We start from the raw sequence: 23,161 nt of genomic DNA, 5'->3' as shown, positions 1-23,161 counted from the left end.
AGACGTTATGAAAGAGAGGTTGAACAGAATAGTAATAGGGGTTGCGACAATTTCGGCGGCTAGTTTTAGAAAGAAAGGGTCCAGATTGTCTAGCCCAGCTGATTTGTAGGGGTCCAGATTTTGCAGCGCTTTCAAAACATCAGCTGTCTGAATTTGTGTGAAGGAGAAGCGGGGGGGGCATGGGCAAGTTGCAGCAGAGGGTGCAGAGTTGGTGGCCGGGGTAGTGGTAGCCAGATGGAAAGCATGGCCAGGTGTAGCAAAATGCTTGTTGAAATTCTCGATTATTGTAGATTTATCGGTGGTGATAGTGTTTCCTAGCCTCAGTGCAGTGGGCAGCTGGGAGGAAGTGCTCCCAGGAATGTTTATTTAAGATTGAGAGGAAATTACTTTTAAGGAACAACCAGGCATCCTCTACTGACGAAATGAGATCTATATCCATCCAGGATACCTGGGCCAGGTCAATTAGGAAGGCCTGCTCGCTAAAGTGTTTTAGGGAGCGTTTGACAGTGATGAGGGGTGGTCGTTTGACCGCGGACCCGTTACGGACGCAGGCAATAAGGCAGTGATCGCTGAGATCCTGGTTGAAGACAGCTGAGGTGTATTTAGAGGGTATGTTAGTCAGGATCATATCTATGAGGGTACCCATGTTTACGGATTTAGGGTTGTACCTGGTAGGTTCGTTGATAATTTGCGTGAGGTTGAGGGCATCTAGCTTGGATTGTAGGATGGCTGGGGTATTAAGCATATCCCAATTTAGGTCACCAAGCAGTACAAACTCTGAGGATAAATGGGGGGCAATCAATTCACATATGGTGTCCAGGGCACAGCTGGGGGCTGAGGGGGGTCTGTAGCAAGCGGCAACAGTGAGAGACTTATTTCTGGAAAGGTGGATTTTTAGAAGTAGAAGCTCAAACTGTTTGGGCACAGACCTGGATAGTATGATAGAGCTCTGCAGGCTATCTCTACAGTAGATTGCAACTCCACCCCCTTTGGCAGTTCTATCTAGACGGAAAATGTTATAGTCGGGAATACCTTCTTCCATATTTTTACATTTACGTCATTTAACAGACGCTCTTATCCAGAGCGACTTACAAATAGGTGCATTCACCTTATAGCCAGTGGGATAACCAATTTACAATGTTTTTTTTTTTTTTTGGGGGGGGGGTAGAAGGATTACTTTATCCTATCCCAGGTATTCCTTAAAGAGGTGGGGTTTCAAATGTCTCCGGAAGGTGGTGAGTGACTCCGCTGTCCTGGCGTCGTGAGGGAGCTTGCTCCACCATTGGGGTGCCAGAGCAGCGAACAGTTTTGACTGGGCTGAGCGGGAACTATGCTTCCGCAGAGGTAGGGGAGCCAGCAGGCCAGAGGTGGATGAACGCAGTGCCCTTGTTTGGGTGTAGGGACTGATCAGAGCCTGAAGGTACGGAGGTGCCGTTCCCCTCACAGCTCCGTAGGCAAGCACCATGGTCTTGTAGCAGATGCGAGCTTCAACTGGAAGCCAGTGGAGTGTGCGGAGGAGCGGGGTGACGTGAGAGAACTTGGGAAGGTTGAACACCAGACGGGCTGCGGCATTCTGGATGAGTTGTAGGGGTTTAATGGCACAGGTAGGGAGCCCAGCCAACAGCGAGTTGCAGTAATCCAGACGGGAGATGACAAGTGCCTGGATTAGGACCTGTGCCGCTTCCTGTGTAAGGCAGGGTCGTACTCTCCGAATGTTGTAGAGCATGAACCTACAGGATCGGGTCACCGCCTTGATGTTAGCGGAGAACGACAGGGTGTTGTCCAGGGTCACGCCAAGGCTCTTCGCACTCTGGGAGGAGGACACAACGGAGTTGTCAACCGTGATGGCGAGATCATGGAACGGGCAGTCCTTCCCCGGGAGGAAGAGCAGCTCCGTCTTGCCGAGGTTCAGCTTGAGGTGGTGATCCGTCATCCATACTGATATGTCTGCCAGACATGCAGAGATGCGATTCGCCACCTGGTTATCAGAAGAGGGAAAGGAGAAGATTAGTTGTGTGTCATCAGCGTAGCAATGATAGGAGAGGCCATGTGAGGATATGCCAGAGCCAAGTGACTTGGTGTATAGCGAGAATAGGAGAGGGCCTAGAACTGAGCCCTGGGGGACACCAGTGGTGAGAGCACGTGGTGCGGAGACAGCTTCTCGCCACGCCACTTGGTAGGAGCGACCGGTCAGGTAGGACGCAATCCAAGAGTGAGCCGCGCCGGAGATGCCCAGCTCGGAGAGGGTGGAGAGGAGGATCTGATGGTTCACAGTGTCAAAGGCAGCAGACAGGTCTAGAAGGACAAGAGCAGAGGAGAGAGAGTTAGCTTTAGCAGTGCGGAGAGCCTCTGTGACACAGAGAAGAGCAGTCTCAGTTGAATGACCAGTCTTGAAACCTGACTGGTTTGGATCAAGAAGGTCATTCTGAGAGAGATAGCAAGAGAGTTGGCTAAAGACGGCACGCTCAATAGTTTTGGAGAGAAAAGAAAGAAGGGATACTGGTCTGTAGTTGTTGACATCAGAGGGATCGAGTGTTGGTTTTTTGAGAAGGGGTGCAACTCTCGCTCTCTTGAAGACGGAAGGGACATAGCCAGCGGTCAAGGATGAGTTGATCAGCGAGGTGAGGTAAGGGAGAAGGTCACCGGAGATGGTCTGGAGAAGAGAGGAGGGGATAGGGTCAAGCGGGCAGGTTGTTGGGCGGCCTGCCGTCACAAGTCACAAGATTTTATCTGGAGAGAGAGGGGAGAAAGAAGTTTGTTTGGAGAGTCTCCCATATGTCTTCTGGCGAACACCAAACGTGTTTGCTTATTTATTTCTTTAAGCAATCGCTTTTTTCCGGCCAGTCTTCCGTAAAGCCCAGCTCTGTGGAGTGTATGGCTTAAAGTGGTCCTATTTACAGATCTCCGCTGTGGAGCTTTGCAGCTCCTTCAGGGTTATCTTTGGTCTCATTTGTTGCCTCTCTGATTAATGCCCTCCTTGCCTGGTCCGTGAATTTTGGTGGGCGGCCCTCTCTTGGCAGGTTTGTTGTGGAGCCATATTCTTTCCATTTTTTAATAATGGATTTAATGGTGCTCCGTGGGATGTTCAAAGTGTCTGATATTTTTTTAGAACCCAACCCTGATCTGTACTTCTCCACAACTTTGTCCCTGAACTGTTTGGAGAGCTCCTTGGTCTTCATGGTGCCGCATGCTTGGTGGTGCCCCTTGCTTAGTGGTGTTGCAGACTCTGGGGCCTTTCAGAACAGGTGTAGATATACTGAGATCATGTGACAGATCATGTGACACTTAGATTGCACACAGGTGGCCTTTATTTAACTAATTATGTGACTTCTGAAGGTAATTGGGTTTACAACATCTTATTTAGGGGCTTCATAGCAAAGGGGGTGAAATAGTTTTAGAATATTTTGAAACAAGTTATTTTTTTCATTTCACTTCACCAATTTGGACTATTTTGTGTATGTCCGTTACATGAAATCCAAATAAAAATCCATTTAAATTACAGGAAAAACACCAAGGGGGCTGAATACTTTTGCAAGGCACTGTGTGTGAATGCGACCAATACAATTTGATTATTAAAGTGTGTGTTTGTGTACGAGTACAAGTGCATAGGTTTGTGTCCTCTGAGCCGTGTAGTGACCTCTCTGACTCTCCTTGGAGTGGTGGTCAGGGTGGAAGTGGTAGCCCATGATGGGGTGGGTAGTGGGGCTTTCAGAACCACTTGTCAAACACAGTTTAAAATGTACAATTTAACAGGCAATTCTGATATGTATTCTAGAGGTCGAAGATCCAATTTCTGTTGATCTGAACATTCTGAAAATATGTCTGCTGGATAGCTATGAATACAATCTTTCCAATGATATATGATTAAAGGGTATACATGAGCAATAACCTGTATGCTGACATTGTCATACACTCTAAAAATTAGTGGTTCAACAAGGGTTCTTCTAAGATCTTCGAAGAACCTTAAGGTTCTTGTCACTGAAAATCGCCCCCAAAAGGTTATTCCAAGAACCCCATAGGAGGTGGGGTTAATCAGGAACCTCCTTAGTTGGTGGACGTTCTTGCAGGAAGCTAACTGCCCAACTGAAACATTTGGATTGGAAAGGACTGCAGGTGCAGGCACTTAACTGAAAAATGTAATGATCTCCTCAATTTAAGGTAAAGTTTGACCCTTGTATGATCTAAATTGATATTGTTTGATGATGATACCATCTATCTTTTCATATTTGTGCAAATCTTTCTAAAACAGAAAATGGACACAATTAAATGGATATCAATCATTTACATTTACATTTTAGTCATTTAGCAGACGCTCTTATCCAGAGCGACTTACAGTTAGTGAATACATATATTTTTTTATACTGGCCCCCCGTGGGAATCAAACCCACAACCCTGGCGTTGCAAACGCCATGCTCTATCAACTGAGCTACATCCCTGCCGGCCATTCCCTCCCCTACCCTGGACGACGCTGGGCCAATTGTGCGCCGCCCATGAGTCTCCCGGTCGCGGCCGGCTGCGACAGAACCTGGATTCGAACCAGGATCTAGTGGCACAGTTAGCACTGCGATTCAGTGCCTTAGACCACTGCACCACTAAGGAGACTAATCTTTACATCATCAAAGATGTAAGAATATGTAGGCGATAAGAATATGGCTTGCTGTATTGGGTGCAGATGACTGAACTGCTCACCTTTGTGTCTGTGTCTGCAGGTACAGTGGAGAAAAAAAGTATTTAGTCAGCCACCAATTGTGCAAGTTCTCCCACTTAAAAAGATGAGGCCTGTAATTTTCATCATAGGTACACGTCAACTATGACAGACAAATTTAGAAAAAAAATCCAGAAAATCACATTGTAGGATTTATTTGCAAATTATGGTGGAAAATAAGTATTTGGTCACCTACAAACAAGCAAGATTTCTGGCTCTCAAAGACCTGTAACTTATTCTTTAAGAGGCTCCTCTGTCCTCCACTCGTTACCTGTATTAATGGCACCTGTTTGAACTTGTTATGAGTATACAAGACACCTGTCCACAACCTCAAACAGTCACACTCCAAACTCCACTATGGCCAAGACCAAAGAGCTGTCAAAGGACACCAGAAACAAAATTGTAGACCTGCACCAGGCTGGGAAGACTGAATCTGCAATAGGTAAGCAGCTTGGTTTGAAGAAATCAACTGTGGGAGCAATTATTAGGAAATGGAAGACATACAAGACCACTGATAATCTCCCTCGATCTGGGGCTCCACGCAAGATCTCACCCCGTGGGGTCAAAATGATCACAAGAACGGTGAGCAAAAATCCCAGAACCACACGGGGGGACCTAGTGAATGACCTGCAGAGAGCTGGGACCAAAGTAACAAAGCCTACCATCAGTAACACACTATGCCGCCAGGGACTCAAATCCTGCAGTGCCAGACGTGTCCCCCTGCTTAAGCCAGTACATGTCCAGGCCCGTCTGAAGTTTGCTAGAGTGCATTTGGATGATCCAGAAGAGTATTGGGAGAATGTCATATGGTCAGATGAAACCAAAATATAACTTTTTGGTAAAAGCTCAACTCGTTGTGTTTGGAGGACAAAGAATGCTGAATTGCATCCAAAGAAGACCATACCTACTGTGAAGCATGGGGGTGGAAACATCATACTTTGGGGCTGTTTTTCGGCAAAGGGACCAGGATGACTGATCCGTGTAAAGGAAAGAATGAATGGGGCCATGTATCGTGAGATTTTGAGAGAAAATCTCCTTTCATCAGCAAGGGCATTGAAGATTAAGCGTGGCTGGGTCTTTCAGCATGACAATGATCCCAAATACACAGCCAGGGCAACGAAGGAGTGGCGTCGTAAGAAGCATTTCAAGGTCCTGGAGTGGCCTAGCCAGTCTCTAGATCTCAACCCCATAGAACATCTTTGGAGGGAGTTGAAAGTCTGTGTTGCCCAGCGACAGCCCCAAAACATCACTGCTCTAGAGGAGATCTGCATGGTGGAATGGGCCAAAATACCAGCAACAGTGTGTGAAAACCTTGTGTAGACTTACAGAAAACGTTTGACCTGTGTCATTGCCAACAAAGGGTATAAAACAAAGTTTTGAGAAACTTTTGTCATTGACCAAATACTTATTTTCCACCATAATTTGCAAAAAAAATCATAAAAAATCCTACAATGTGATTTTCTGGAAAAAGAATTCTTATTTTGTCTGTCATAGTTCACGTGTACCTATGATGAAAATTACAGGCCGCTCTCAACTTTTTAAGTGGGAGAACTTGCACAATTGGTGGCTGACTAAATACTTTTCCCCCCCACTGTACATAGACGAGGAGGCATACAAAGGTATGTCAATTGGTATTAATATGGTATGCAGATCACATGTACCATCCTCCTCCCTTACCTCTTCAACGGAAATCCCATAGGCCTCAACTAGGTACATTGGGGAAAAAAATTATTTAGGTGTAATTACATGATCGGTTGAAGTTAATACGTTATTCATCAAAAACGTTGTTACCTGATAACGTAACTTATTAAATTATGTGTAAAAAGTTATTACTATAACAATTAAACATTTTATCATTGTTTATATTAACCAACAAGTTATTACATTTACCGTTATTATTACATTAGAAATCTAAAAGTTATTATATTAACCGCTGTTACAAGACACAGCATACATAGTTTTTGCCTTGACCTCATGGATATTATTACCCAATGTATCATTGATTAGTTTTAATCAATTTAGATAATTATTATAAAAATATCAAATTAAAGTGATAACTTCTTGTTTGGAAGATAATGGATTTAATTCATTGATCAATTGAAAACATGAATATACACCTATTGTTGAAACATTATTCTACATAATGACATTTAATAATAATAGTATCATGAGTATATGAAAGAAGATACAATTATCAACATCCCCCCCAACACACACAGGTTCACTATGACATTTTCTATGATAACATTTATCCATTTAGATCACAATGTATGATATTACATAGACACAGGGGAGAAATGATCGTTGATCAGAGCTGCATATTATGTTCCAGAGACGTTACCATGGTGATCAGACTAAGTCAACTGTTTAAGAATGGGAGATGGATATGACTGTTCACTAGATGTTTTCTATTGATCCTTTATTTAGGGATCTGGAACCAGTGCTGGATAGGAGGGATATGAAATACGTCATGTTTGTGCTTTTTGGTATTTTCTCATTGGCCCTAAATTAACAAAGCTCTTCCCACATATACCTATCTAAGGGTTCTCTCTAGTGTGTGTTCGCTGGTGTACAGTCAGCTGGCCTGATCGAGCAAAGCCCTTTCCACACTGATCACAGCTATAAGGCTTCTCTCCTGTGTGTATGCGCAGGTGTATAGTCAGCTGGCCTGATTGAGCAAAGCTCTTCCCACACTGATCACAGCTATAAGGTTTCTCTCCAGTGTGTGTTCGCTGGTGTGAATTCAGATGCCCAAATTGATTGAAGCTCTTCCCACACTGACCACAGCGATAAGGCTTCTCTCCAGTGTGTGTTCGCAGGTGTATAGTCAGAGGTACTGATCGAGAAAAGCCCTTCCCACACTGATGACAGCTATAAGGCTTCTCTCCTGTGTGTGTTTGCAGGTGTCTAGTCAGTTGGCCTGAATCACTGAAGCTCTTCCAACACTGATCACAGCTATAAGGCTTCTCTCCAGTGTGTATTCGCTGATGTGATTTCAGGCTCCCTGAATGCCTGAAGCTCTTCCCACACTGACCACAGCTATAAGGCTTCTCTCCTGTGTGTATGCGCTGGTGGCAAGTCAGATGTACTGATCGAGAAAAGCTCTTCCCACACTGACCACAGCTATAAGGCTTCTCTCCTGTATGTATGCGCTGGTGTCTAGTCAGTTGGCCTGAATGACTGAAGCTCTTCCCACACTGATAACAGCTATAAGGCTTCTCTCCTGTGTGTATGCGCTGGTGGCTAGTCAGATGTAATGATCGAGAAAAGCTTTTCCCACACTGATCACAGCTATAAGGCTTCTCTCCTGTATGTATGCGCTGGTGTCTAGTCAGATGTACTGATCGAGAAAAGCTCTTCCCACACTGATCACAGCTATAAGGTTTCTCTCCAGTGTGTGTTCGCAGGTGTGAATTCAGGCTCCCTGATTGACTGAAGCTCTTCCCACACTGATCACAGCTATAAGGCTTCTCTCCTGTGTGTATGCGCTGGTGTATAGTCAGGGAGCAAGCTAAAGCAAAGCATTTCCCACAATCAACGCAGGGGTAAGGCCTCTCCCCTGTATGAATTCTCTGATGAAATTTTAAGGTTTGAGAGGCAGCGAAACTCATCCCACAATGAGAGCAGCAGTACGGTTTCTCTCTGTTGTTAATCCGCTGTTGAATAATGATTCCACTCCGGCTTCGGAAACTCTTCCCACAGTCAGAGGACCAGTGGTGAGGTTTCTTCCTTGTACCTCTCTGCTGGTGTTTCTTGAGATGTTCTGATCTGGAGAGACTCTTCTCTGTCTCGTCAGCAACATGATGTGGTTGAGGCTCCCCAGATGATAAGCCCCTCCCACTGAGAGAACGACGGTTTGGAGTGTCCCCTGTGAAACAAAGACATTGAATAACTAGGTTTAGGAAATATGGGTCCATAAACAAATACTATAACAATGTTCATAAATGTGTTATTTAGCAGACGCTTTTATCCAGAGCGACTTAAATGAGCATTTAGGGTTAAGTACCTTGCTCAAGTTTTTCCACCTAGACGGCTCAGAGATCCAAACCAACAACCTTTTAATTTGTGGCCCAACGCTCTTAACCACTAGATTACCTGCCGCCCTTATCATCATACTGTCACGCCCTGGCTCTGGGGACTCTGAAATGTTGAGCCAGGGTGTGGATTTTCTATGTTTAGTTTTCACTGTGTAGCTTATATGTTGTGTTTTCTATGTTTTGGTTTCTGTTCTAGATCGTATAGATCTATGTTGGGCAGGTTGGTTCCCAATCAGAGGCAGCTGTTGCTCGTTGTCTCTGACTGGGAGCCATACTTAGGTAGGCTGTTTTCATCTGTTCTTTGTGGGATCTTGTTCCGTGTTGGTTTGTGTTAGACCGAGGACGTCACGTTATCGTTTGTTGTTTTGTTCGTGTGATACTTTTAAAATAAAATATGTTTGCATTCCACGCTGCGCCTTGGTCCTCCTCCTTCGACGATCGTGACACATACAGTGAGGGAAAAAAGTTTTTGATCCCCTGCTGATTTTGTACGTTTGCCCACTGACAAAGAAATGATCAGTCTATAATTTTAAATGGTAGGTTTACTTGAACAGTGAGAGACAGAATAACAACAAAAAAATCCAGAAAAACACATGTCAAAAATGTTATTTCTCTCATTAAAATGCAAATCAATTTATAAGTATTTCACCCCCTCTCAATCAGAAAGATTTCTGGCTCCCAGGTGTCTTTTATACAGGTAACGAGCTGAGATTAGGAGCACACTCTTAAAGGGAGTGCTCCTAATCTCAGTTTGTTACCTGTATAAAAGACAACCTGTCCACAGAAGCAATCAATCAATCAGATTCCAAACTCTCCACCATGTCCAAGACCAAAGAGCTCTCCAAGGATGTCAGGGACAAGATTGTAGACCTACACAAGGCTGGAACGGGCTACAAGACCATCGCCAAGCAGCTTGATGAGAAGGTGACAACAGTTGGTGCGATTATTCGCAAATGGAAGAAACAGAAAAGAACTATCAATCTCCCTCAGCCTTGGTCTCCATGCAAGATCTCACCTTGTGGAGTTGCAATGATCATGAGAACGGTGAGGAATCAGCCCAGAACTACACAGGAGATTCTTGTCAATGATCTCAAGGCAGCTGGGACCATAGTCACCAAGAAAACAATTGGTAACACACTATGCCGTGAAGGACTGAAATCCTGCAGCACCCGCAAGGTCCCCCTGCTCAAAAAAGCACATATACAGAGCCGTCTGATGTTTGCCAATGAACATCTGAATGATTCAGAGGAGAACTGGGTGAAAGTGTTGTGGTCAGATGAGACCAAAATCGAGCTCTTTGGCATCAACTCAACTTGTTTGGCGGAGGAGGAATGCTGCCTATGACCCCAAGAACACCATCCCCACCGTCAAACATGAAGGTGAAAACATTATGCTTTGGGGGTGTTTTTCTGCTAAGGGGACAGAACAACATTCCAGCATGTCAATGACCCAAAACACACGGCCAAGGCAACAAAGGAGTGGCTCAAGAAGAAGCACATTAAGGTCCTGAAGTGGCCTAGCCAGTCTCCAGACCTTAATCCCATAGAAAATCTGTGGAGGGAGCTGAAGGTTCGAGTTGCCAAACATCAGCCTCGAAACCTTAATGACTTGGAGAAGATCTGCAAAGAGGAGTGGAACAAAATTCCTTTCTGAGATGTGTTCAAACCTGGTGGCCAACTACAAGAAACGTCTGACCTCTGTGATTGCCAACAAGGGTTTTGCCACCAAGTACTAAGTCATGTTTTGCTGAGGGGTCAAATACTTATTTCCCTCATTAAAATGCAAATCATTTTATAACATTTTTGACATGCGTTTTTCTGAATTTTTTGTTGTTGTTATTCTGTCTCTCACTGTTCAAATAAACCTACCATTAAAATTATAGACTGATCATTTCTTTGTCAGTGGGCAAAAGAACAAAATCAGCAGGGGATCAAATAGTTTTTTCCCTCACTGTACACTCAGTGGCCAGTTGATTAGGTACACCCCCCTCCATTCACAAAATTGGATCGACAATTAACTGGCCATTGAGTGTTTTACTGTTTATAAATCAATTAACAGAAGTTTCAGAAGCAGATTGTAGTCTAATCCACACACCCCATTGTTCTTACTTGATGAAATCAAATCTCCATCACCCTCCTCGTGTCCTTCTCTTACAGTTCCACTCTGCCCTGGTGTTTTCCTGCAGTCGACCAGCCACACAGACACCCTCTTCAGACCCAGCAGTAAGGCTCTACCAGGAGAGTTGTGACCAGGGGACTCTGGCAGGGTGAAGGGGGATGGGCTAGCTCTGTCCTGGTGACCACAGGAAGTATTGTACATAGAATATTATTAGACCAAACATTTAATTACTGTCTTCTAAATCTCTGATTGATTGGGTGCATCCTTAAAATATGTCCTTTCTCTTGAAGTGTGCAATCGTTCACTACTTTCCAGAAATGTACAGTTTTTATCAAATCACTTTTTGAAAGATGCTAACACCTGCGAAATCGTGATTTGTTCAAATAACCAGTGAGGAAAAACGTAAACACCTGAACTACTGCTACTCATTATCCCACTATTGGATCATGTTGAGAAAAATGTCAGTTATAGTTTCAGTATCCTTATACACTACATGAGCCTACTGGAAAAAGGTATTGGTGTAGCCTGGTGCAATTTCTGCTCCATGCAACATTACTCAAGATCCACTTTTCTATGTGACTTGTTACTGTAACAGCATCATCATTTAAAATCAGCTCACAGTATAACAATATTCAGATAATGAGTGGAATAAACTGTAATTTACCACCCAAGTATTTCAGCAGTGCATTGTATACTACACCATCATTTCAAATGGTAGCACAGTGACCCACTTTGCCCTACTGTATAGAAGCACACTGGCTGAAGAAGGATAATGTAGTTTTTACAGCCATATCCATAAATTATTTGGTTTTACCTTCCAACCTAAATTCATTTAATGTCAATTCATACAGTTTTCAAACTGTACGTAAACTAGACACTATACAATTTTGTCTTCGTAGTTTTTTTTTTTTTTTTTTTTGTAGTTCAGTTTAGCAGTTTGATGAAATTATAGTTAAATGTTTTGTTAACAAATGACATGAAAATATTTTCAAAAGTCATCAATTGAAAATGGCCTAAGAGTTTTGAAACCTATTTTTGTGCTGAGAGTTGTGAAAACTTACCACATACTTGTGAAAATCGCAACTAACAGAAAAGTAATGGGATAGTGGGATTATCCACCATATGTTTTATACAATGGGGGAAAAAAAGTATTTAGTCAGCCACCAATTGTGCAAGTTCTCCCACTTAAAAAGATGAGAGAGGCCTGTAATTTTCATCATAGGTACACGTCAACTATGACTGACAAAATGAGAAAAAAAATCCAGAAAATCACATTGTAGGATTTTTTATGAATTTATTTGCAAATTATGGTGGAAAATAAGTATTTGGTCAATAACAAACGTTTCTCAATACTTTGTTATACACCCTTTGTTGGCAATGACACAGGTCAAACGTTTTCTGTAAGTCTTCACAAGGTTTTCACACACTGTTGCTGGTATTTTGGCCCATTCCTCCATGATCTCCTCTAGAGCAGTGATGTTTTGGGGCTGTCGCTGGGCAACACAGACTTTCAACTCCCTCCAAAGATTGGCTAGGCCACTCCAGGACCTTGAAATGCTTCTTACGAAGCCACTCCTTCGTTGCCCGGGCGGTGTGTTTGGGATCATTGTCATGCTGAAAGACCCAGCCACGTTTCATCTTCAATGCCCTTGCTGATGGAAGGAGGTTTTCACTCAAAATCTCACGATACATGGCCCCATTCATTCTTTCCTTTACACGGATCAGTCGTCCTGGTCCCTTTGCAGAAAAACAGCCCCAAAGCATGATGTTTCCACCCCCATGCTTCACAGTAGGTATGGTGTTCTTTGGATGCAACTCAGCATTCTTTGTCCTCCAAACACGACGAGTTGAGTTTTTACCAAAAAGTTCTATTTTGGTTTCATCTGACCATATGACATTCTCCCAATCCTCTTCTGGATCATCCAAATGCACTCTAGCAAACTTCAGACGGGTCTGGACATGTACTGGCTTAAGCAGGGGGACACGTCTGTCACTGCAGGATTTGAGTCCCTGGCGGCGTAGTGTGTTACTGATGGTAGGCTTTGTTACTTTGGTCCCAGCTCTCTGCAGGTCATTCACTAGGTCCCCCCGTGTGGTTCTGGGATTTTTGCTCACCGTTCTTGTGATCATTTTGACCCCACGGGGTGAGATCTTGCGTGGAGCCCCAGATCGAGGGAGATTATCAGTGGTCTTGTATGTCTTCCATTTCCTAATAATTGCTCCCACAGTTGATTTCTTCAAACCAAGCTGCTTACCTATTGCAGATTCAGTCTTCCCAGCCTGGTGCAGGTCTACAATTTTGTTTCTGGTGTCCTTTGACAGCTCTTTGGTCTTGGCCATAGTGGAGTTTGGAGTGTGACTGTTTGAGGTTGTGGACAGGTGTCTTTTATACTGATAACAAGTTCAAACAGGTGCCATTAATACAGGTAACGAGTGGAGGACAGAGGAGCCTCTTAAAGAAGAAGTTACAGTTCTGTGAGAGCCAGAAATCTTGCTTGTTTGTAGGTGACCAAATACTTATTTTCCACCATAATTTGCAAATAAATTCATAAATAATCCTACAATGTGATTTTCTGGATTTTTTTTCCTAAATTTGTCCGTCATAGTTGAAGTGTACCTATGATGAAAATTACAGGCTTCTCTCATCTTTTTAAGTGGGAGAACTTGCACAATTGGTGGCTGACTAAATACTTTTTCCCTACACTGTACCAGTAATTTCCTTTAAAATCAGTGAAGGGAAGTGAACAAGTGCACACTTTGGGAGGAAGGAAAGATAATGAGGGATTCCTTAACATTGTATCTATGCAGAAGTGGAGCTAGTGTGAGGACCATTGGTGCAACTGTTCCTGCAGATAAAAAAATTAACTTTGATGTAGGCCTACCATTATTGAACACTATAAAACATTATTTAACACCATAACATTATTTAACACTTTAAAATACAACAAATTGATATGATTAAATTCAACTCTGGAATTGGTGTAGGCGGTTGTTGCTTATTTTATAAAGCAATGTACCCTACAACTGTCTGTCACGATACCTCCTTGAGGGGACCCCTGGGACTGGTGGCTGCACTGCTGGTTGGGGAAGGACCAGGGTCTTCACATACTAAGTTATTTATTAAGTAAAATATTTTAAATTAAGTTAACACACTGCCGGGATTTGAGGTAGGCCTATCCAAGAAGAATCCAACAATGACGCAATTTGTCTACATTTTAAACAGTCTAATAAATCTTTAAGCACAAAAAACATTCCAAAGAACAGAATAGCATATTCTGAGTTTAAAGGTAGACTCAGCAATATGACGTAGGCTAGATGCACAAAGTAAATAGCATAGTGGGTTAATTTACGCAATAACCAAGAACGTTGAAGCGCGAGGCTAAACTTCTCCACTGTTTTGGTCCCATGGCTAGCATCCTGGAACAGCGTGAAGCGTACCCTTTCATATGTGCAGATACTGTGTGTGACTGAGTGAGAGCGAAGTCTTGCATTTCACTCATTGCAATATCTGCAGTGCTACTTGTGGCGTCATTTAGCTGAGTCTGCCTTTAATGTAGCATAATTTACAGTCGCTATGCAATTTAGTAGACACATATTCCTGTGCCCTTATCACAGTCAAGACATCTATTTTATAGTAAAACTGTTTTAAGTGAAAAGTAGGCATTGGTCTGAAACTGAAAAAGGACATTCCCATGAGCACCACAATCCCTACTCCACCCATGCTCCTACAGTAGCTATGTTGGTCTATTGTACTTTAAACAATGTTTATGCAGGTTGCTTATGAGTCAAGCATTCTCAAAAAGCCCAATTCCGACTCTTAGAGGAGGTGCTCCTACACTGTGATTCTTAATGCATACAATGATCCTTCACACACACACACCACACTAATCCCATTCCACTACCTTTTCAAGCTTTTATTTTAAATTATACTGAACAAAAATATAAAAACGCAACATGCAACAATTTCAAAGTTTTTACTTCATATGAAGAAATCATTCAATTGAAATAACTTCATTAGGCCCTAATCTATGGATTTCACATGACTGGGAATACAGATATGCATCTGTTGGTTACAGCTACCATAAAACAAAATGGGCCTCAAGATCTTGCAGTATATTTGTGCATTCAAATTGCCAATCGATAAAATGCAATGGTGTTCATTGTCCATAGCTTAGGCCTGCCCATACCATAACCCCACCATGGGGCACTCTGTTCACAATCTTGACATCAGCAAACCGCTCGCCCACACGATACCATATACATGGTCTGCAATTGTGAGGCCTGATTGGACGTACTGCCAAATTCTCTAAATCGACGTTGGAGGCGGCATATGGTAGAGAAATGAACAATAAATTCTCTGCCAACAACTGCGGTGGATGTTCTTGCAGTCAGCATGACAAATGCACGCTCCCTCAAAACTTGGAGACGTGGCAATATGTTGTGTGACAAAACTGCACATTTTAGATTCACCTTCTATTGTCCCGAGCCCAATGTGGTTGGATGAATTATCTTGCAAAGGAGAAATGCTCACTAACAGGGATGTAATCAAATTTGTGCAAAACATTTGAGATAAGCTTTTTGTGCGTATGGAACATTTCTGGGATTTTTTATTTCAGCTCATGAAACCAACACTTTACATGATGCGTTTATATTTTTGTTCAGTGTATATGAAAGCAAGCTTTGCTTTTATCCTTACAAGACCATCATAATTAATTGACCGAGCGGTTTTGTCTTGTGTAATGTGGTGCCTGCCTGTATTTTCTTAAACCATTGTTTTAGCAATACATGTAATTGAGATAAAATATTTAACAAATATCCAAAATATGGGCTAGTCCAGCATCCAGATCAAAGCTGTAAAAACAATCAAGCTAGTCCAGCATCCAGATCAAAGCTGTAAAAACAATCAAGCCGGTCAATTGGCAGAATTGTTAGTTTGGCACTGTTGATCTAAATAGATTTGAATTAAAATGTAAAGAAGACAGGAGAAGGCGCATACTTGAATTTATTCTGGATTTTTGAAACTGGTGAGTTTGTCCTGATGCTAGACAACATGGATTTGTTCACTGCACAACGTGATGTTTACATGTGTATTTGTTTTCTCAGATACAGTTTGAGTTGTGTCCTGTCTGACAGTGAAATATACAGTTGAAGTCGGAAGTTTACATACATTTAGGTTGGAGTCATTAAAACTAGTTTTTCAACCACTCCAAAGTTCTTGTTAACAAACTATAGTTTGGCAAGTCAGTTAAGACATCTACTTTGTGCATGACAGATTATTTAACTTATAATTCACTGTATCATGATTCCAGTGGGTCAGAAGTTTACATACACTAAGTTGACTGTGCCGTTAAACAGCTTGGAAAATTCCAGAAAATTATATCATGGCTTTAGAAGCTTCTGATAGGCTAATTGACATCATTTGAGTCAATTGGAGGTGTACCTGTGGATGTATTTCAATGCCTACCTTCAAACTCAGTGCCTCTTTGCTTGACATCATGGGAAAATTAAAAGAAATCAGCCTAGACCTCAGAAGAAAACATTGTACACCTCCACAAGTCTGGTTCATCCTTGGGAGCAATTTCCAAATGCCTGAAGGTACAACGTTCATCTGTACATACAATAGTACACAAGTATAGACACCATGGGACCACGCAGCCGTCATACCGCTCAGGAAGGAGACGCGTTCTGTCTCCTAGAGATGAACGTACTTTGGTCGAAAAGTGCAAATCAATCCCAGAACAACAGCAAAGGACCTTGTGAAGATGCTGGAGGAAACAGGTACAAAAATATCTATATCCACAGTAAAACAAGTCCTATATCGACATAACCTGAAAGGCCGCACAGCAAGGAAGAAGCCACTGCTCCAAAACTGCCATAAAAAACCAGACTACGGTATGCAACTGCACATGGGGACAAAGATCGTACTTTCTGGACAAATGTCCTCTGGTCTGATGAAACAAAAATAGAACTGTTTGGCCATAATGACCATCGTTATGTTTGGAGGAAAAAGGGGAAAGCTTGCAAGCCGAAGAACACCATGGCAGCATCATGCTGTGGGGGTGCTTTGCTGCAGGAGGGACCGGTGCACTTCAAAAAATAGATGGCATCATGAGGAAGGAAAAATGTGGATATATTGAAGCAACATCTAAAAACGTCAGTCAGGAAGTTAAAGCTTGGTCGCAAATGGGTCTTCCAAATGGACAATGACGCCAAGCATACTTTCAAAGTTGTGGCAAAATGGCTTAAGGACAACAAAGTCAAGGTATTGGAGTGGCCATCACAAAGCCCTGACCACAATCCTATAGAACATTTGTGGGCAGAACTGAAAAAGCGTGTGCGAGCAAGAAGGCCTACAAACCTGACTCAGTTACACCAGCTCTGCCAAGAGGAATGGGCCAAAATTGAGTGTATGTAAACTTCTGACCCACTGGGAATGTGCTGAAAGAATTAAAAGCTGAACTAAATCATTCTCTCTACTATTATTCTGACATTTCACATTCTTAAAATAAAGTGGTGATCCTAACTGACCTAAAACAGGGCATTTTTACTAGGATTAAATGTCAGGAATTGTGAAAAACTGAGTTTAAATGTATTTGGCTAAAGTGTATGTAAACTTCTGACTTCAACTGTAGCTAGCTCTTAGCATAGCTTGTTCTATGGAGTAGATAGCTAGCTAGTGTTGGAAAAGTCCATTGCATTGCATGCATTGTAAGGTAGCAGCATGACAATTTGGTTTTTGAACTAATGTAGCTATGTTTTGAACAAAAATGTACGACTGGCATTTGGACGTTAACTAGCTATCATTAGCTAGCTTCTGTGTCGATGTTGTCTGGTTCTAACTAGCTAATGGCAGAAGTTATTTGTGTAACAAACCTTCCATGAACAATTACAGCTAGCTACCATTCTTTGCCTGTTTGTTAGCTAGCTACTTTCAGCTGACTGGTGTTAGCTAGCTAAAGAGGCTAGCTGCTGGACATTGGACAAGCAAGCTAACGTTAGCTAATAGCAGCTGTATTGTTGCCAAGCATCCAAGTTGCTGACCAAGTTAGATAGAACTAAGATTTGGCTGAAATTAAGTTAGCATTGTCAGAAATGCTACAAAAAGGTAGCACATTGTTGGTTCTTAAATGGACAGAAATAAAAACTGTTGCACCTAAAAACTTATTCAAATGGTCACTTTATGGAAACTATAGTGCCGTTTTAATCAGACGCAATACTTTTAGCGAAGTAGTCGCAGAAAATACTGAAGACTAACGAATAGAATATAATGGAATCTAAAACCAAATATAAAATAATAATTGTCCAAATTTTTTTTTGGGGGGGACATTGTGGAGTGAGATGAGCATCTCACAATTACTTCTCAAAAAGAGTAATAATTTGAAAAGGGGCCATTAACTAGCTGGCCTGGTGCATCGTTGGCCATGAATGGAAGTTACTAGGTGTTATGATGAGTTTCTGGTATTGAGAAGTTCAGGATGTAAGAGAGCAGTTGACACAGATGGAAGTTTGATTTACATTTATTTCAGTACTGGATCACATAATAAGAGGAATATGCTTTGCCTCATCATATGACTGACTTCCTTACCACATCTTTCAACTTATATAATGCCCTTCCAAACAACTTTTATCGTACCCAGTTGCTAACTATTACTAACTGCCACTCACTTCCTACATATCATTCCTCTCCTTGTTGTCGGGTGGCACCCTAGCCAGGCCAATCCATCACGCACCAATCCTAAAATTAGCAACAGTGGCCCCCCAATCTATCTTGGCACACTGACCTTCTAGTACTCCCTTGTGACCGACATAACACATGGCTTATCCTTGTTCTCTGTCCACATACAGCTTATGATTTCTCCATACATTCATGAATCTTGTATCACAAATCATCATAACACTAGGCTAGCGTGCAAGCATCTTAGCCAGGTAGCCTAGGCCAAAAAATAAATAAAAGCGTGTACTGTATGACAGAGGAGGATGGAATTTACATTTCTCTACAAGTTGGGTGAGTCAACATGTTATTTTTCTACTTGCACGCACACAGAAATCAGTACCATGGATACACATATTTAGCGTAGGTTGATCAGACTAAATCGTTTTTGGCAGGGGCGCAACTTTGGTTTTAGAATTGGGGGGGGGGGGACTTAATTATTGAATTGTTTATTCCAGTCGGATAAACACTCCAAACAGCCTACCCGACCGCTCGGAGGCGTCTGCATGGTCCTAAAGCACACCGTTGCCTCGTTTTGTATCTCATTCCAATGATAAAACTTGGTATATTTTAGTTGTCACTGTTGTAGACTAAGCATAGGTGATTAGATGATGAAGTTGAAATGGTGCTTGAATAGTGGAGGCAGCGCCTGTTTTCCCATACGTAAAAATGTATGCACACATGACTAAGTCGCTTTGGATAAAAGCGTCTGCTAAATGGCATATTATTAGTATTATTTTCTTTGCTACTTACAGTAATTCTAAATCAAGTTGTTTAGTAGGCCCGAAAACATTAACTTGCTTGACCATTCTGTAGGTCACGTAACTGTTTGTTACATGCAACATGTTTTATATACTCAACCAGACAGATGTTCCTCTCTGGTTTTATGATTGAAAAAAAAGGTGTGGTTGAATTTATTCTGCCACTGTCTTCTTGTCTCGGCTGTGTCAAGGCATATGAACTAGCAGGTTATAGAACAAACAACGCAATTATCACAACAAATAGGTTGTAAAATGGCTCATTTTCTGGATTGGCTGCCCTGGTCATTTTACCAACACCCCTACTGCAAGGTGTAGGCTTGGACTCACTATTTCTCCATGGTTCTGACTTTAGCTGCTCGTTGCGCATTGCCTTGTATCAATTTGTGTGCGATAGGCTAGTAGGCTACTTTACTGAAGGACAAAATATACTGTTTATTACCACCAGATGATGAAAACTAGGCCTAGACATGTTATACACCACAGTAGGCATACTGTTAAGAAAAGTAAACCAAACTTACCTGATCCATCGTGGAAGCTATTCTTTCTTCAGCGTTTCTTCAAATAAAAAAACCTCAAGAGTAAATCTGTAGCTAGCCCACACTAGTTACTTTCTTTGTCACAACTAGACCAGAGCAATCAAACGTCCTTTTAAATATCGAAACTCGATTTCAGTTGTGACAAATAAACGTCTAATGTAGGCTAATCGTACTTCAGAAAGATCCTGGGTAAGATTTTACCTGATCTACTAGAGTCAATGAAACGTTCAACACCCCATTCACCAAGCATCCTGATATCTGTTATCGTCTACCTCTACCTCTACCCGATAGCCACTTGGAACAACATCCTCATCGAGAGTCCAGATAGTAATAATTTACTGAGGCCCAGTAAGGGTAGCTTATAAAATACCAGACTGATTACAGCAGCGCTATCTGTGCAGCGAAACAGTAAAACTGGCCATGAGGCATTAAAAGCAATGCAACCTCCGCAGTAGTCAGTGGCTGTATACTTCTTCCGCTTCACGGAATAGAGGAGACTGAAGGAAGTGGGCTTCTTCTTCTTTGTTATTTTCCGATCCGCAAACAATTGTTATAAGGTGCATGCCGCCACCTAGGGAAGTGGCTGTGTGTCTGCCTACTATTCTGTAGTATTAATTCATTTTTTCATTTATTTTTATTTCACCTTTATTAAATCAGGTAAGCCAGTTGAGAACAACTTCTCATTTACAACTGCGACTTGGCCAAGATAAAGCAAAGCATCACGATAAAAACAACAACAACAGAGTTACATATGGGATAAACAAAACGTTCAGTCAATAACACAATAGAAAAATTGTTATACGTTACAAGTTATGGAGGAAAGGCAATAAATAGGCCATAGTACAAAATAAATACAATTTGGTCCTCTCTAGCTCAGCTGGTAGAGCACGGCGCTTGTAACGCCAAGGTAGTGGGTTCGATCCCCGGGACCACCCATACACCAAAAAAATGTATGCGCGCATGACTGTAAGTCGCTTTGGATAAAAGCGTCTGCTAAATGGCATATTATTATTATTATTATTATTATTAACACTGGAATGATAGAAATGCAGAAGTTGATGTGCAAATAGAGATAATGGGGTGCAAATAAGCAAAATAAATAACAATATGGGGATGAGGTATTTGGGTGGGCTAATTACAGATTGGCTGTGTACAGGTGCAGTGATCGGTAAGCTGCTCTGACAACTGATGCTTAAAGTTAGTGAGGGAAAACCAACTAACCCTAAACCCGTTAAAACCTCATCATTATTCCACTACTTTGGCCATCTGATCCTACACCAGGCCAGCAGCCTGAGAGGACGGGATATTATTGTTCAAAACACCTTGTAACTCTGCAGTAAAATAATGTAAACCCAAGTACTTCTCTGCAGATGCCACCACAACATCTATCCACGGTGAATTACGTTCTATTCCTGCTGGTCAGTTGACAACCATGGCATGTTATTCTTATCACTTTTATTTTATTTGTATTTTTATTTCACCTTTATTTAACCAGGTAAGCCAGTTACCAGTACAACTGCGACCTGGCCAAGATAAAGCAAAGCAGTCACTCTCTATTGACCTCTCTCCACTGCCTCAGCATACAACACCTTCTGCACTACTCTGATCCTGGCAACCTCAACCTGTCTTTCTCTCACCGGACACCTCTGATCTCCAGCACCATGAGTACCCCTACAGTTTACACACACAACCTTTTCCATCAATACTACACATTCCTTTGTCTCAGGTCCTCCTGCACACTTCTCACATCTAGGAATCTCCCTGCTACACACTGCTGGAAGGAGGTAGTCTTCTTCCTCAGTGGGGTTTATCGGCAGTTTTCATCCAACGTTATGGTGCATTACCGCCACCTACTGTACAGGACTGTGAGCCAGAGACAGGGAGAAACTAAAGTCTGCCTGCCAGCCCTGTTACTCTTAAAAAATATAAAATATTTGAGACTATATCTAATGACGTTCTACTTAATATACTCTAAACTAATTTCCTGTATCCCCTTCTCCCTCATACTAGATCTCATCCTCTCTTTCCCCCTGATACTGCCCACACTGCAGCAATACATGCTCCACGGTCTCTGTTTCCTGACAATAATCACTTTCCTATCACATTTAATGTCTTATTCAACTGGCTGTGTCTCACCCTTAATCTTGTAACAATAGCCTCCTCTCTTCTGTCCCTTCCTGTCGTCCTCCCCGACTTTCCTCTGTACTTGAAATAAATGCCTTCCTTTAGTATATCTCTATTCCACTGCTCCTGCCATCTCTGCACCATCACTGTATATATCAGTCTTTGTGCCTCTGCCTTGCTGATTGAAACATCAACATCAACATCCCCACTACTAAGTGCTTGTTTAGCCAGTTCATCTACTGCCTCGTTCCCTTCCACCCCCACATGGGCTGGGACCCAAGAAAAATCGTATCTGTATACCCATCTGTTTAATCGTGCCATGGGTTTGTAGCCCCTCATAAAGCAGGTCTTGTCTGCTACGTGAGCTAAATGACTGGAGACTCATTACCACTGCACATGAATCAGAGCAAATAACTACTCTGTCTTGTTTGACTTCCTCCACCCACTGCAAGGCCAACAGTATGGCCATCAGCTCTGCCGTATATACAGACAGATGATCTGTAATACGTTTCCTGACTTCCACCCCACATTCCTGCACTACAAATGCTGACCCAGTACATCCTGTCTTTGGATCTTTTGAACCATCTGTGTAAATGGCCACAAAATCCCCACCCTCACCTGGATAGCCCTTCCAAACAGGAAATCCTTTATCCAGTTGTACGTTCTTCCTCCTACCCCCATAATATCAAGCTTGATTAACAACCCCTCCTTCCACATCATATCAGACGCCTTCTCCACATCAAAAAAGACAGCTACAACAGACTCCTTGTTCACCTGAGCCTTCCTGACCTCTGCTTCTCAGCAGAGGACTGGATCCATAGTTCCCCTACCCCTTCTGAACCCACTCTGATGTGGCGATACTAGCCCTCTGCTCTCCAGGAAGTAAGTTAGCCTCTCCATAATCATATGTTCCATAATCTTACATACATGTGATGTTAAAGCTATTGGCCGATAGCTTGTTGGCTTCGTTGTATAGGAAGTAGTCAAGGATGGGAATTTGTGTTTATACAGGAAGCACCGCCCCCACTTACCGTCAACCAATCATGTCAATGTCGAGCTATACGAGCATATTAAGCAGGGGGACACGTCTGGCACTGCAGGATTTGAGTCCCTGGCGGCGTAGTGTGTTACTGATGGTAGGCTTTGTTACTTTGGTCCCAGCTCTCTGC

The 23,161-nt window shown here is 42.4% G+C and overlaps 1 protein-coding gene across 2 annotated transcripts in view; it reads right to left on the bottom strand.

Moving 5' to 3' along the window:
• Positions 1-20,336, bottom strand: part of LOC311104216 (uncharacterized protein) — a 56,539-nt gene extending 36,203 nt beyond the window's left edge. The window contains exons 1-3 of one of the 2 annotated variants that reach the window (XM_084145953.1): positions 19,851-20,336; positions 10,851-11,034; positions 6,773-8,573 (exon numbers count right to left, since the gene is read on the bottom strand). In XM_084145953.1, the coding sequence (XP_084002079.1) occupies positions 7,243-8,573; positions 10,851-11,034; positions 19,851-19,859 (1,524 nt within the window). In that variant the 5' untranslated portion in view covers positions 19,860-20,336 and the 3' untranslated portion in view covers positions 6,773-7,242. Of the gene's footprint in view, positions 1-6,772; positions 8,574-10,850; positions 11,035-19,850 lie in introns of those variants that run through there. The other variant, XM_084145952.1, reaches the window with a different exon arrangement.
• Between the last annotated feature and the right edge of the window lie 2,825 nt (positions 20,337-23,161).

The sequence above is a fragment of the Coregonus lavaretus genome (assembly GCF_964263955.1).
Source record: "Coregonus lavaretus genome assembly, chromosome: 28".
In the NCBI taxonomy this organism is placed as follows: Eukaryota; Metazoa; Chordata; class Actinopteri; order Salmoniformes; family Salmonidae; genus Coregonus; species Coregonus lavaretus.
This window is presented reverse-complemented; position numbering and strand designations above follow the sequence as displayed.